Raw genomic sequence first — 15,587 nt, forward strand, 5'->3', positions numbered from 1 at the left:
CCTCTGTCACCAACACGGATAGTTCCAGAGGGACGGTCCTTTGCGCGTGTAACAGTCAGGTCCTTGTGGAGCGGAGGCGTTTATCACCTCAGCTTTAACAACAGCCGCACAGAAGGTTGGGGGAGATCAAGTTCGCACGTGTACGCTCTAGTTCACAACGGCTTACCCTCAGTTGGAAGCTGGATGGTTGCACGTGAAGTATTGTCTTAAGTACATTCGGGAATTTAGCAGCAATCACTTACCACAATATCTGTGTTTCGTTAAATGTAATTGTAGTAATTTTCTAGAAATATTTGATTTGCATACAATTATTAACTATGTTAAATAGCACCATTGTAATTAACTTCTTTTTCCTTCTTTCTCTGTCTCTTTCTTTCTTTGTTCTTTTAATTTCAAAATAGGAACAATCTCAAGAAAATTTGTCCTTGAGAAAAAAAATGCTTAAAATTATAAAGGGTATTCAGCCATGTGTGATTGCATAATGCCACTTATCTCTGAATGTTTGAACTGTGCTGAAGCTTGTCTGCTCTCTTGTCTTACACAAATGTCAGTGTTTCAAGGCCACGTTCCTTTTCAGATGCCTGGAAATGTCCCCTAAGTGGTTCTGCCATTTATCCATTGTGTAATGTTGAACAAGATATGAAGCTTTTTTGAACCCAGGCTTTCTCATTTTTTAAAATTTCTTTATTTGTTTTTGAAAGAGAGAGAGAGAGAGAGAGAGAGAGAGAGAGACACGGGGGAGGGTGGGCAGAGGGGCAGAGGAGGAGAGAGCTTCCCAAGCAGGCTCCATGCTCAACGTGGAGCCATATGCAGAGCCTTGAGATCACAACCTGAGCTGAAATCGAGAGTTCCACACTCATGTGACTGAGCTGCCCAGGCACCCCTGTCTCATTTTTAAAATAGGGATTTTAATAAACTTCCTAAAATTAAGTAGTATCATGAATGGTATATAAGAATAAACTTTTGTAAAAGGTAGTATCCTCATCCAAAATATTATAAGGAAATTATTTTATTTATTGACATTGAATTAGGAATTTTAATTAATTTTACATTTTATTTTAAAAATAATTTAGATACCAATAAAATTTAATTTCATTAATTGACATTGAGCTAGAAATGTGAAAATACATAGAATTAGTAATTAATTTCATAATGTATGATTACCCCCTAACGACGTACCTAATGGTTTTTCAAAGTTTTTGAAGCTTGTTTTGACTTGGTCAGAGAGGGCAGTCCTTAATTTTCTTAATGTGTCTTTACTACAGTTTGGGAAGGAAATTATTTCTTGATAAATACTATTTAAGGACAAAATTACAACAAATTCTTTGTTCTCTTGTTATACCCAAGTTTCCAATATTGCCCCCAAAAACCAGAGCCTGCCAGGGGGACCGAGGCACGCATGCAAAAGCAAAGGGCTTTATTACGGGTTTAGGCTCCTCGGGGCCTAAACTCGGGCTCACAGACTTTACCTGCGTGGTGGATCCGTGCTGAGAGTCCCGAACAAAGGCGGGGTAGGGCTTTTATGAGTTTGGGAAGGGGGAGTTACAGGAGATTGTGACACAGGTATAGTGATCCAACCATTATTATACACTAGTATTGACAGCAGGTTTAACCATTCACATTGCCTAGAGTATTTGTTACTTTTGGCGGGACCCAATCACAACATATAGAGTGTTAACCAATTACAGAGTGGACCCAGGACCCAGGACTTTCAAGTGGGGTGTAACTAGCCTTCTAGGCCTGCCCTTCGAAATGTTAAGGATGTTAGCTAGCCTTTCCTGATTGGGTGTTACAAGGGTGGTCCCTCCTGCCTTGGGCAATGTGTGCCCTTCTCTTGTCTCATGGAGCCAGTTTCAGACCTGTTCCCTTACACTCTACCTTGCTTTCAGATAGCAAGCTTATAAAGCCTTGCCAATAATAGCAAATATGAAGGGCAAAGGGGACATGGGTATCTGTTCTAATAGGTTTTTGCTTAGAACAGCTGAAACTGGCTTCGGTCAGCTTTTCTTTGTAGTCCTGAGGATTCCAAGTGGAATCTGTTTCATTCTTCACTTAAAAATTTTTTTCTTATGTTTATTTATTTTTGAGACAGAGAGAGACAGAGCATGAGCAGGGGTTAAGACAGAGAGGTGGAGACACAAAATCCTAAGTAGGCTCCAGGCTCTGACCTGTCAGCACAGAGCCTGATGCGGGGCTCGAACCCACAAACCATGAGATCATGACCTGAGCCGAAGTTGGAGGCTTAACCAACTGAGCCACCCGTGTGCCCCTCATTCTTCACTTAACAGGCATTCACAGAACATGTTTGCAAACTGTACTAGAACATGAGGCTATTAAAAATAAATGAATTTCAGTTTCTGCCCTCAAAGAATTTAACTGCTGATAAGCATTAATTAACATGAATTGTAGCAAAACTTCTACTGAATGTCTATTACATGTCGGTCACTATGCTAAACATATTCTACTTACTTTGTCAGTGAATTCACACTGTTTATGTAGTGTGACGGAGTCCAGCTCCAGCAGGTCCAGGGTTCCCCTGAAGGATGGACGGTGTCGGCGAGAGAGAGTGAGAGAGCCTCAAGTTTCTTTCTGATCACCAGGCATCTCTGGCAGGCGTCTCTGCCCTTCTGGCAGGCATCTCTGCTCTGTCTGGTTCTCAAGATTTATTTATGGTGAAAGGTACAAGGACCAGAAAGAACAGTAAATGATTTCTCGTAGATAATTTTTATAATTTTCCAGTACATGGGTTCTGCAGAGGTTACAATTCTAGTAGTAATTATTTTCATAAAAAACTTAGCTAGAGGTACTCATGTTGTCATAGGTATTTTTTACAAAACCTCAGGTCCAGCCTTAAGGAAGTGACCTTTAACCAAGAAGCAAACAGCATTGTTTAGTAAAGATCAGTTTTTTATGAGTAAGGGTCATTAGGCTATTTCCTCAAGAGAAAGTTCCCAGAAAAACAGGTTCTCAGGAGACATAATGCCTGCTCTCACAGTCCCAAAGATGACTGATACATTTTATTGCAGTAGTGACTTTCACAATGACATTCAGGCCCAGAAGGTAGTCAGTTATCACTTAATTGCTTAGGGCAAAATTATATGTTACATTAGGGTGTATCTAGTTTACTCATCTTTTCCCTGACCAGGTTAGTCATGCCTCAGGGACAGGGCAGGGGGACAGGCCGCTCCTGACAGAAATCAGCAAAGCATTCTGAGGTTTGGTGCCCAAGCAGAAATGAAAGTTTCAGGAGGGTAGATTTTGGGAGCTGTCTGGGGGCAAGAGACCGTGCAAACTTGCTGTACCCTTACCAGGAATGTTCACTCTACCGGGGAGCTCAGATAGCTCCCAACATTAGTGGTTTTTAGCTCCCCTTAAGTCACAGGGCCTGTGTTTCAATTCTGGCTGAAGCATGAGAGTGACTCCTCAAAGCTTCTCTTCCCTCATCTGTATAAAATGAAGATAATAGCATCCAACTCAGTGAGATAATTGTGAGCATTAAATGAGATAATCATTTACAAAACGCAGAAAGCATTGTATGTGGTCAATAAATAATGTACAAGTATTATTGTTTGACATCAGGTCCCTAGGTAGCTGGGGCCATTATCCCTATTTTACAAAAATAAAACCTGGGCTCTAAGAAGTTAATGAATTTGTCAAGGTGGGCAGAGCTGGAATACAGATCTTTGTCTACTGAAGGACATCTCACCTTCCAGACTATATTGCTTCTCTGCTAGTAACATTGTAGTATTCTTTCTATGTGAAAAGAAGGAGAAATCCTGAACACAGTCATGTGCTTTCATCTCAACTCCATTTAGTAATCAGGACTTTTACTTTTAAGAGTCCTGTGTTATAAATCCTCAGGAATCTGTCATTCTGGGTGACAAAGAATTGCCTGTGCAGTAAACTTGTCTAATCTAGAGATGAGAGAACAATTTCTAAGAGAATAAAATGCAAGAATTTTATTTATTATTTTATTTTTTAATGCTTATTTATTTATTTTGAGGTGGGGGGGAAGAGCGCACTAGCAGAAGGAGCAGAGAGAGATAGAAAATCCCAAACAGGCTCTGCACCATCAGCACAGAGCCCAATGCGGGGTTGATCTCACAAATCATCATGACCTGAGCTGAAACCAAGACTCGGACACTTAACTGACTGAGCCACCCAGGCACCCCACAGGCAGGAATTTTAAACAAAAGGTTAAAATGCCATTTTTCTGAAAGCAATCCTTATAATAAGCATTATGGAAGCCCATAATATTGTTATCAACCATTTATGGGGTGTCCTACTTAAATGGGGGGGTCTTCTCACCAATAGGCGCGACTCGCTATCATCTGCAGAGTCGTGCCTGCTCTGGCTTTTCGTGGGTTGCCATGTCTTAAATAGACCTTACTCTGACTTTATTTCTTTTCTCTAAAATAGATAAAGTAGTGTCCCTGCCCTTTTTCAGCGAGGACTAAGCTCATTTCAATTAAAATGAAAATTCTAAATATGAAGAAGAGTTCAATATTTCCAAGAACAAGTGCCTACCTCTCAGAAACAACCTGGATTTTGATGCATTTTGCAGACTTGGTGCAGGGTCATCCAAAATCAGTGTCAGTAAGCTGGTCTTCATTTAAAAGATGACTATCTTTGTCTTTTATCCCCAGGTGCTTACATGTATGCATTGTAGTATTGACATTAAGTCACCATTTTCCAAGGGTTTCAGCAGCTCTTTGCCCACCATCTACTGTTCTCCACTGAGATGGGGTCGCTAGTCTCTGTGGGGTAAAATATTTTCCAGGGAAAGCCCCCCATTTTCATACAAATGTCAGTATTGTACACTGGCTGTGATGAAGTCATTAGAGCTGCTGAAAGTTTCCTTGAGGCCACAGAGAATTTTGCAAATTCTGCAGGCATCCCTGGGGAGGTGTCAGAACGCTGGATGTTGCCTGTTGCATTTATTACGCTTACACATTGGCTTTGGCAATGGTGAAGAACCTTTCCCATGCCTTTTATACGCAGAGGAATCTCCACTGCATGACTCTCCTTACATTATTGTCCTTGAAAAGAAACAGCCAATTTTCAAAGCATTAAGTATCCAGGTTCTTTGAGGAAAGCATATCCACAGTGTCCTCAGTGGCAGTTTGATGACACACATGGTCATCTTTATGCAGAAACCTGTGTTGTCCCAAAAACTTAAGCAAGCAGTAGGACAATGAAGTAAAAGCTGAATTGGTAATTCTTCTGAGGAAGTTGAATTTCCTACTCATTTAAATGTTTGTTTCAAGTTATTTGGAGCTAAATCCTGGCCTTAGAACCCATCCATGAAACCACAGAAGTCATGTGCACCCCCACTGAAGCCAGGGCGAGTCCCCTCCATCCCAAGGACTGATTTGGCTATTTTATAAGAAAAGCCCAGAATGAGTCAGACCAAGTGCTCTTTTATCTCTGCCATTATGCCTAATAGTGAGCCAACTACTTGAATCTTCCGGCTTCTCCTCTCCCTCCGTCCTAACTTAGAAATGACCTAAAATATCACCTTCCTCTCACTTGCATGTTGAAATCTATGGATAAAAGAGACAGAAATAGGCTATCTATTTGTCATAGGATGGCTTTAGGGTCAGAGTTTCACCAACAAAAGAAATTGGAATAATCTTTTCGTCTGGTTATAAATGCCTATTTTGTGGATTTCCTTTTTGAACACACAGGAGAGTTTGGTGCAAATCATTTTTTTAACAGAAATTTTGATCTCTTATTCTTATCTTCAGAGAGGCATATAATTTTATGGTTACTTTTTTGTATTTATAAAAACTACATTAGAATGCTTCAAAGGACTAAAATTTCTTTGCATCAATGAAGCAGAAATAGTTGTTGAGAGCTCTCAAATGAAGTCACAGGAAGTGATCAGATATCCGTTTACATGCCAGATTAAGGGTGATTTATTCACTTTAGCACCAAGGAGCAAATTCCTAAGCTCATTTAAGAGAACATGAATGGGTAGAGAGAGGAAGTGGATGGGAATAACTCAAGGTAGAAACAATATTGTGTATAGCATTGATCAAGAATCACTGAGTGGCACCTGGGTGGCTCAGTCGGTTAAGCATCTGACTCTTGATTTTGGCCAAGCTCATAATCTCATGGTCGTGAGATCCAGACCTGTGTTGGCCTTCATACTGGGCATGGAGCCTGCTTAAATTTTTCGCTCCCTCTCTCTATTTTATAAAATGAAATGAAATAAAATAAGATACATTATTAAAAGAGAGAGAATTGAGACCACAGAAGGAGAAGTTAGAGAACATGTGTTGGAAGAAAGAAAGAAAAAAAAATGCCCTTGTCTTAGAAAGATGCCATGTGTATTGTCTAATCCCTAAACTTCTGGATACATCAGACACGGAAAATTGGAAAAATGATGACTCCCATTCATTTTTGATTTTGAGAAATACCTTCAAATCATACCTATCAATTTGAAATTTGAAATGAAATTTTTATTTTTACACAGGTAGCTATTGGAGCAATACTGCAGTATTTCTTTCTCAGGATGCAAAATGAGAAATGGTACCCCCAAGGTGGTGCTACTTCCATTATCTGAGATTGGGAACCCCTTCTGACGAGCTGTCTATGCACAGGCTTCTTCAGACTTGCTAGAGAAGAGTGATGATTATGTGAGACCGAATCAAAAGTTTACCAAATATTAAAATCAGCAGAGCAGTCATTTGCTATCAACCCAAGCTTACTCTGGCAAATCCAGTAGAAACAGCCTGAACAGGGAATCAGCACAGCCCCATCTGTCCCCTACCACCTGGCAGCCTCAGGGGAATCATTTTCCTACCAGTAAAAGCAGAGGGTTGGCCTTGCTCAGTGGTCCCCAAGTGTTGCTTAGATCTCCATGACAGGGTTTTCTATGGTCTGTGGCCAAATTAGAGGGTGAGGAGAGAGAGAGACAATGTAGTGAATGTTTCATAAAGTTAAACCTATGCATTTCTTAAATTATGGAATTAAACCTTTCTTATATTTTTGGCATTAAAATATCCTTCTCCTATGACAAGATGATAAGAGCAGCAGGGGATGCACTAGCTCCCCTTTCTTGGAAATCTTGCAGGTTTGGGAAATCTAAAACTTGAGTAACTACTATGCTACATGATCTCAGAGGTCTCTTTCAGCTCCCAGTTTCAAATGTTTTGTGATTAAGAATCATCTTGTGGATGGGGCCCCTGGGTGGCTCAGTTGCTTGGGTATCTGACTTCGGCTCAGGTCATGGTCTCACAGTCTGTGGATCCTAGCCCAATATCCGGCCCTGTGCTGGCAGCTCAGAGCCTGGATCCTGCTTCAGATTCTGTGTCTCCCCCTCTCTGCCACACACCCCTCTATCTCTCTTTCTCTCTCTCAAAAGTAAATAAACGTCAAAAAAGAATAATCTTGTGGAGAGTATGAATTTTTTTCTCCATAAGATTTTAAACAAACATCGTTGTCATGCACTGGAATGTGGCCACTTATGTCTGCTCTTTTTCAATAGGGTGGGCCCAGTAGCGAAAGGGCTATGGGTGGAGGAGAAGGGAAGGCAGTACCTTTGCCACGGGGACAGGCTCTCTGCAGGGCGTGGAGGCAGACACGAGGAGGTAGCTGGGAACACTGGTGTGGAGCCTCTGCTGTGAGGTGATGGGGTGTCCTCATAAGCAGCAGGAAAAGCTGATGCTTAGACGTTCATGAGGAAAGCGGCAAGAAGGAACTTATGCCGGGAGGAGATGGGGCCCTGGCAACAAAGGAATCCCAGCCCTCCCTTTCCAAGGGGAGTTGTACAGGCAGCTTATTAAGACAGGTCGCAGTCCATGAGAAGAGGTTTGCCCATCCACATGACGTCATGGAAAGAGGCTCATTGGTTGGTTTGAAGCCTTGTATCTTAACAGGGGCTTGAAGCATCGATAAGATTGCTCCCAAGGTAACTGATACCTTGTAGAGCAGGCTGAGTCCCTCTAAGGCCATGGCTGGTAGGGATGTGACAAGACTGAGACACTTAAGGGGACACAATTAACTGGATTTGGATGAGACCAAGTCACAACAATAGTAGAAAACCCAGGAACCAGGCAAAGCCAGATATTCATTTTTTAGCTTGATCTTTGTTTGAAATTCCCATTGTATTGTACGTTAAAGAGATGGGAAGAACACACTGGACTTGGCAAAGAGCCACTCAGCTAAAAACCTAAGAAATAGGTTGAAAAGGAGTTTTCAGTTACAAGGTCAAGTGCATCGGCTCTCTGAGAACACCTGTGTATAACTGTGCATATGTGTTGGCTAAATTACCCAAACTTACTCAATTATTACTTAGTTTTAGCTCCAAGTCCGTTTTTTAAATATATATTTCTAGCATGTCATTTAAGAAAAGGTTCACTCCTATAAAGAGACCAGAGAAAGGAAAAAGGGAAATGCAGTGCACCATTATATGAGGGGCAATAAAGTGATGTCACCAAATGGATCTGCAGAGAAAGAGTGAAGGTCAGTGATACCACTGGAGAAGAAAGAGTGGGAAACTCCAAGAGATTTGAGTAAAGAAGTAAGTGAGTCTTTTTACTTTGAAGAGATATTCAAATGCTTTTAAATCCAGTGTCTTCTGTGATATTTTTTTAAATTTTAATGTTTATTTATTTTTGAGAGAGAGAGAGGGGGAGACACAGAATCTGAAGCAGGCTCCAGCCTCTGAGCTGTCAGCTCAGAGCCCAACGCGGGACTCAAATTCACGAGCCATGAGATCATGATCTGAGCTGAAGTTGGAAGATTAACCAACTGAGCCACCCAGGTGCCCCTACAATCTCTGGTTTTAGAACACATTCCCTTGAGTCCCTCAGTAAAGCCCTCCTTCTTTCCTTCCTACTCACGCTCTTCACACAGTCCTGCACAAGCCCCATATAAGCTGAGGACCCTCCCTACCTGGGCACTGCCTTCGAGTGCAAGGCCTAGCTTCTAGATCTCACACCTCTTCTGAATTCAGGTCTCAAAGGGCTGGATGGAACGGTGGATGCTGGCACAGCAGGAGTAAAGAGACAACCTGATACCAAAACATTTCCATCCTTACTCCATCATATGCTGAAAGATAACTATAATCAACTTTTGAAGCCCAGAGTAGGTTGTGACCCCAGCGGGAAGCCTCTGACTGCATAACAGTTGAGGTGTCTGCCACTGAAGACAGGAGACAGGAGTGGGGAGTGGGGCACAGAAGAGAGGGACTGATTCAGCTTTCTTTTAAAATACAGTTCGGGGGTGCCTGGGTGGGTCAGTCTGTGTCTCCCTCTGTCTCTGCCCCTCCCAGGCTTGTGCTCTGTTTCTCTTTCTCAAAAATAAATTAACATTAAAAATAAATAAATAAACCTGGAGATTGTAGATGACAGACAAATAGAACAGAACAGAGAGAGCCATGGTGAAAATGCCGTTTGGGTGCTCGTGGGCTGCGGATCACATGGCCGGTCTTCAGGGTGGCCTGGGGCAGAAGAGAAGGGTAATCCTGAGCAGTTACTTGCTGAACTATAATCATGACCTTCATATTACAGAATCCTATTAGTTATGAAAGATGAATGTTTATGTCCATTAAGTCCTAAATGATGAACAGCACTTGTCTTGGAAACCACAATTTGAAAATGAAATTTGGAGAGTATAATGTGGATTCAGATGAGCCTAAATGGAATAATATATGTGAAAAATACCAGAAGCTCTGCTAGGTAATTGCAAGTCATTATGTCAGTCTACCCTGTGCAAATGAGGACTTTGGAGGAGGCAAAGTTGAAGGAGAGCAGAGCAACGTAGGTAAGGGCCTCTCCTTCCGTCCTGGCCCTTTTCTCCCTCTGCTGGGCGTGCAGCCCTACCCTCGCCGGTTGGTGATCTGAAACACAGGACCCGAGGAGGTTAGGAAATGCGCCTCTGCAACTAAAACACAGATGCTTACACCCCGTGGCCTGCACCTCTGGCTGTGGCTTCAGCGGGAGGGTGACAGTGGACTGAAGTGTGACCATCTCAGCCTCATCCTATCCAGGTCCCCTTTCCTTATACATGAATTCATTTCTTTTCTTTTCTCTTGGATTCTGCGCAAGGAAATGCATCTCCAACCCATGCCTTTTTTTTTTCTTTTTCTTTCATTTTTATTGAAATACAGTTGACATATAATATTGGGTAAGTTTAAGGTGTACAGTGTGATTTGATACTTTTATATGTGGCCAAATGATTACCACTACAGCAGTGGCTTCTACACATTTTAGTAAGCTTAAAATATCCTCCATACTCTTTTTGGAAACCTAGAGTGTCCAGCTCTCATGAGGTGTGGGACCACCGTTTTGTATGTCTGTGGTTTCTTATAGTACCCAGCACAACAGACATTTCATAAAAGAGCACTGTGGAGAGTTAAAGAACACTGGACACATGACAAATCATACGCGTGTGCGGTCGGTCTATGTTAACTCACGGAGGAGGGGAGGGACAGCAACAAGTGGTGGATTACGCATTGTGCCTTCGCTGCGGAAGTGAAGGTGCTGGACTCTAGAATATGGCGGGTTTGGGGAGAAGAAATGATAGAATTCAGGTCTAGAGATGGGCATGCTGTGGGAGGGTAGAGAGAAGGTGGTTTTTCTAACTTTTTAGGAGTAGCTTTAGAGTTACTTGAGGGAGGTCTTTGGCCTCTCAGGCCCAGATGGAAAATCTGGTTGTGACTGCTTGCACCAGGCTGGGAGGGAAGGAAGGCAGGCCTGGAGAGAAGGCTCCCAGAGGAAAACACCACACCCTGTGGGTGGATAGTTCTTCTGGTGTTAATAGTGGGTCTTATTGGGGCGCCTGTGTGGCTCAGTTGGTTGAGCCTCCAGCTTGGCTCAGGTCATGAACTCACAGTTCATGAGTCGGAGCCCTACATCAGGCTCTGTGCTGACCGCTTGGAGCCTGGAGCCTGCTTCCTGTTCTGTGTGTCTCCCCACCTCTGGACCTCCCTTTCTTGTTCTCTCTGTCTCTGTCTCTGTCTCAAAAATAAACGTTAAAAAAATTTTTTTTAATTTTTAAAAATCTTCCCCCCTGACTTGAATTGATTCATTTTTAAGTTTACCCTTGTTTCCATGTTAATTTCTTATACTTTTAACTTCATTTTTCAACCACACTTGTGAAACAGCTCCTATCACAGCCTGATGTTCAAGGTGCAAAATGAATAAAGGGTTACCATATCCTTAAATAACCAGCCTGAACTTTGAAACAGTTCATACTTTATTTCATACCAAATTAATTTATCAGAGAGATTACAGTTTGTCTTTTCTTCCTTTTCTTCTTCTTTTATTCACAAAGATAGAGTGGAGAAAGATGTGAAGTGAGTATAAGGGAAGATTTGCTTAAGTGCTTTGTGAATTCCAGAACTGTGAGTGCACATTAGCGTCAATACAGAGCTACACATATTTCACACACTACAAGTGTGTCTTACTTTCTGTAATATATTGTTCTATAAAAGTGATGTGTGAATCAAACCTTTCTGAAGCGAACCATATTGTTCAAGAAAGTTTGTAATTTTAAGGGAGTTTCTGTGAATGGTTCATTTTTATTTTTAATTTTGTTTTAGAGAGAGTGTGTGGGAGTGGGGAGGAGGGGCAGAAGGAGAGAGAGAAAGAGAGGGGAGGGAGAATCTTATGCAGGCTCCGCACTTGATGTGACCCTGGGATCATGAGCTGAGCCGAAATCAAGAGTCAGATGATCAACTGACTAAATCATCCAGGATCATCTGTGAATGCTTTTAAAAGACTTATATTGTCCTGTAAATTACATAGTTGGGGTCAATCTGGACTTTGATAAACTGGATCTCTTGAGATGTATTTATAGATATAATCTCATATTTTCATGATATGCCCATTACATTTTACTGATGTGATAGCATGTGGTATACTAGATACACACATGAACACACAAGCATTTGAAAACACTGACACATTGTATTCAGTTCATGGACTACGTCCACATACATGATTTAATTTACTCCAAACAACAGCCCTTTAAAGCAGCTATAGTCTAAGGTGTCTACGGCAGGCAATATTAAACTCTTGTAAAATAAACAACTAGGGCTTCACGGGGTTGAGTGGATCTCCTGTGGCCACAGAACCCACAAGTGTCAGAAAAGAACCCAGCTCCTTGGGCCCTGTTCCAGGCTCTTCATTCTCCAATGGATTCCTTTTCCTAGCTGTGAACACCCAAACTTAAAAATTGCACTAAATCACTTTTGTTCTATAACAGGTCATAGTGTGTTGCAGGCCCCAGGAAGTTACTACGCTGACAGGAGTCTGGTAGAGAAAGACATTGGTTTCTACCTGGATATGTGCACACTCTACACTTTTCCTGCCTCATACTCTATTTAGCAGAAAATACTAATATTATTAAAACATCCTGTTAATATTATCATTTGTTGTTTGTTGCCTACTAAGCATTGTGCACAGTGTAAAATTAGTTCCTTTTAAAAATATGACAGTTAATAACTAGAGAACTTAAATCATTTGAGATCAAACAACAGTGCCAGAACTGAAATGCAAATGGCTTTTTTCTGATGCCAGACTCCTGCCTTATTGAACACAGGAGTTCTTACAAATTTGGAGGCAGTAAGTGACTTACGAGGTTCATCCTCAAAAAGATAAAAAAGAATCAGGTTCTCAGTGGCATCGTTATCCCAGGTGTTCTGTAGTACGCTGAGGAAAGAACAGAAGGAACCTGTTTTGTGGAGAAGTCAATAGAAAGAAGCTCTTCATCCCTACCCCCAGGAGCCCAGCACAGGATGAGCAGCTGTGCAAGAGGGAAATGTACAAGAAATGCTTTTGGAGTCATTTTCTTGGAATATGAGTAAACTCCCATCCAAATACATCCAACCTTCTGAGAAATTTTCCCACCCATCAAGTATTTGAGATAAAAAAAGACCAAAAGTGGAGACTTGGTCCATCAGAAGCTGGTGGCTCCCAGGTTAAATCTGATCTGAGATGTCACCCTTGGCTCCCGCTGCTTCCCGCTGCAGCATCAAACACCTGCTCTGGGCTCAGCATTCCAAGGCTTTATTGTTTAACCGTCCATGAGACCAGAATAAAATCTCACTGCCTTAATTTGCCAGGTGGGGATTCAACAGACCAGAATGAAGTTAACCAGGGATATGTTTCATTTCAATGATCTAAAGTTGGGAATGTTTTTTAAGTCATAAAATGGTGAGATTGTGTCTGTCTTCTATCACTCATGTTATTTATAGATACTTGCAATGGGTTGAGTTTAAGTTAAAAAGTAGAATTTCAGGTCTACTTAACAGCAAAAAGATTCTCTTTGCTCCATATAATTAAGCGAAAAGTGAAGCTATAGTAAACATCATCAAATGCTTGCCCCAGAGATGGAAAATTGTCATCTCTTCAGGTTGACGTGAATACGAAGAAGTATTTTTTTTTTTATCACTTAAGAGCTACTGAGCCAGGTTCCTGAAAGTACATCTGTTAATTTACACAATGATTAACTTCTCACAAAGTTCTCAAATAACAGGTTTAAACATTTTTCATTCTAATATGGAAGGACCAACATTGTTGATCTGCATTTCCTATTCAGTTCCCTTTGGGTGTGCATCGTAAAAGTAGAAGAGAGAGATGTCCATGTCTCTAGTTATAATATGCACTGAAATGGAGATACTTCAGCTGGTGAATGAGAGATCAGATAATTACTCCATTCACAAAAGCAGTAGTACTACTCCAGCTGCTTTGAAGATGCATCTTAATGGGGCAGTTGGTTAAGTGTCCGACTTTTGCTCAGGTCATGATCTCGCAGTTTGTGGGTTCGAGCCCCACGTTGGGCTCTGTGCTGACAGCTCAGAGCCTGGAGCCCACTTCGGATTCTGTGTCTCCCTCTCTCTCTGCCCCTCCCCTGCTCTCTCTCTCTCTCTCAAAAATAAATAGGCATTAAAAAAATGCATCTTAGTAATGAGCTAAACCAATCAACAGCCAGAGTTTGGCTCTTGGTTCTTCAGGTTACAGGTTTGTCATGTGTCAGTGGTTTGCACTGACTCCTTCGTGCTCTGTGGAGAGAGAGGTCTCTGATTAGAGCCCAGATTTCCCCTTACCCAGATTAACCAAAGTAATCTGGAGTCTGGTTTCTTCTCCTTGGGGGCCACAAAAGCATGTAGCTTCTCATTTGCTTGATTTTCTTTCAGAATGAGGCTTTGCCCTGCTCCTAGCAATGGAAGGAGCAATTCTCCCCCCACCACCCACCCGCTGCTGAGATCTATATTAAAGCAGATGTTGAAGGATGAAATGTCATAATAGAGAAACATCTTAATCTTTGTGATATTGTGTTTAAGTTTTTAAGAATGTGATACTCTCTAAGAAATTTGCAAACCTAAGTAGAGATTATTTTATATGGCTTACCATTTCTTTAAACCATATGTCAATAAGAGGACTTTCAAAAAAAAAAAAAAAAACTACCGTGTTACTTGATACTGATGCCGGCGCTGAGGGGAAAGGAATGGCGTCTCCTTCCTCTGGTCATAGCGGGGTCAACACACTGTGGCTCCTGAGTGGAGTCTGGCACATTGCCTGGTTTATAAGTAAGTTTTATTGGAACACAGCCATGCCCATTCATTTACATAGTGTCGATGGCTGTTTTCCTGCTACAAAGATAGAGTGGGAAGGGCAGAAAAGCCTGAAATGTTACTCTTTTGCCCCTTACAAAAAACGTTTGCCAACGGCCGAAGTGCGGCAGAGTGTTAGAGTCATGGGTCTTCTGAGCTGACAGCCTTATTAGCTGTGGGTGCTGCGGGCAAGGTATTCAACTCCTGTTAGCTTTAGTTTGCTCGTCTATGAAACGGAAGATACTGAGGATTATATTTTTGAATCAGATAATATATTTTAAATGTTTTTTTTAAGTTTATTTTTGAGAGAGAGGCAGAGCACAAGTTGGGGTAGGGGCACAGAGAGAGGGAGACACAGAATCCGAAGCAGGCTCCAGGCTCTGAGACCGACTGCAGGGCTGGAACTCAGGAACCGTGAGATCATAAGCTGAGCCAAAGTCAGGATGCTTTAACCACCTGAGCCACCCAGGTGCCCCATAAATCAGATAATATATTAAAGCCAACACGATCCTTATCCTAGGCCAAATATTGTGGACAGGCCCATATAAAGCACAGTGCCTGGCAGAATAGGAAGGACTCAATATAAACATATACATGTATAAAATACCTAATTTTTGTGTTATTGTTGTCTTCACTGTTCTTGTCTTCTGCCATTCTGTGGGCTTGGCTATGAGATCCAATGTGGAGATCCCAGTGTTTTCTTTCTCCAGATGGGCAGCAATTTCTCCTACACAGAAACAGAAAAAATGACTATTACAATTTTATGAATGGAGTGGTTAGGAGGGAATTTAGTGAATCTGTGTGCTAAGATGTGAGGAACACAAGGGGCGCCTGGGTGGCTCAGTTGGTAAAGTGTCCAACTTCAGCTCAGGTCATGATCTCATGGTTCATGAGTTCAAGCCCCACATTGGGCTCTGTGCTGACAGCTCAGAGCCTGGAGCCTGCTTTGGATTTTGTGTCTCCCTCTGTCTCTGTCTCTCCCCTGCTCATGTTCTTTTCCCATCTCTTTCTCTCTCTCTCA

General features: G+C 41.8%; 1 protein-coding gene across 1 annotated transcript in view; it reads left to right on the forward strand.

Annotated features, from left to right (window-relative positions):
* The window catches only part of TMTC1 (transmembrane O-mannosyltransferase targeting cadherins 1), a gene marked incomplete at its 5' end in the record, with an annotated part of 270,826 nt that overhangs the window by 171,803 nt on the left and 83,436 nt on the right, over positions 1-15,587 (forward strand). Inside the window, 1 exon segment of the mRNA XM_029955518.1 lies at positions 3,580-3,587. Coding sequence (XP_029811378.1) covers positions 3,580-3,587 — 8 coding nt within the window.

Source organism: Suricata suricatta, chromosome 10 (assembly GCF_006229205.1).
Source record: "Suricata suricatta isolate VVHF042 chromosome 10, meerkat_22Aug2017_6uvM2_HiC, whole genome shotgun sequence".
NCBI classification, from domain to species: Eukaryota; Metazoa; Chordata; class Mammalia; order Carnivora; family Herpestidae; genus Suricata; species Suricata suricatta.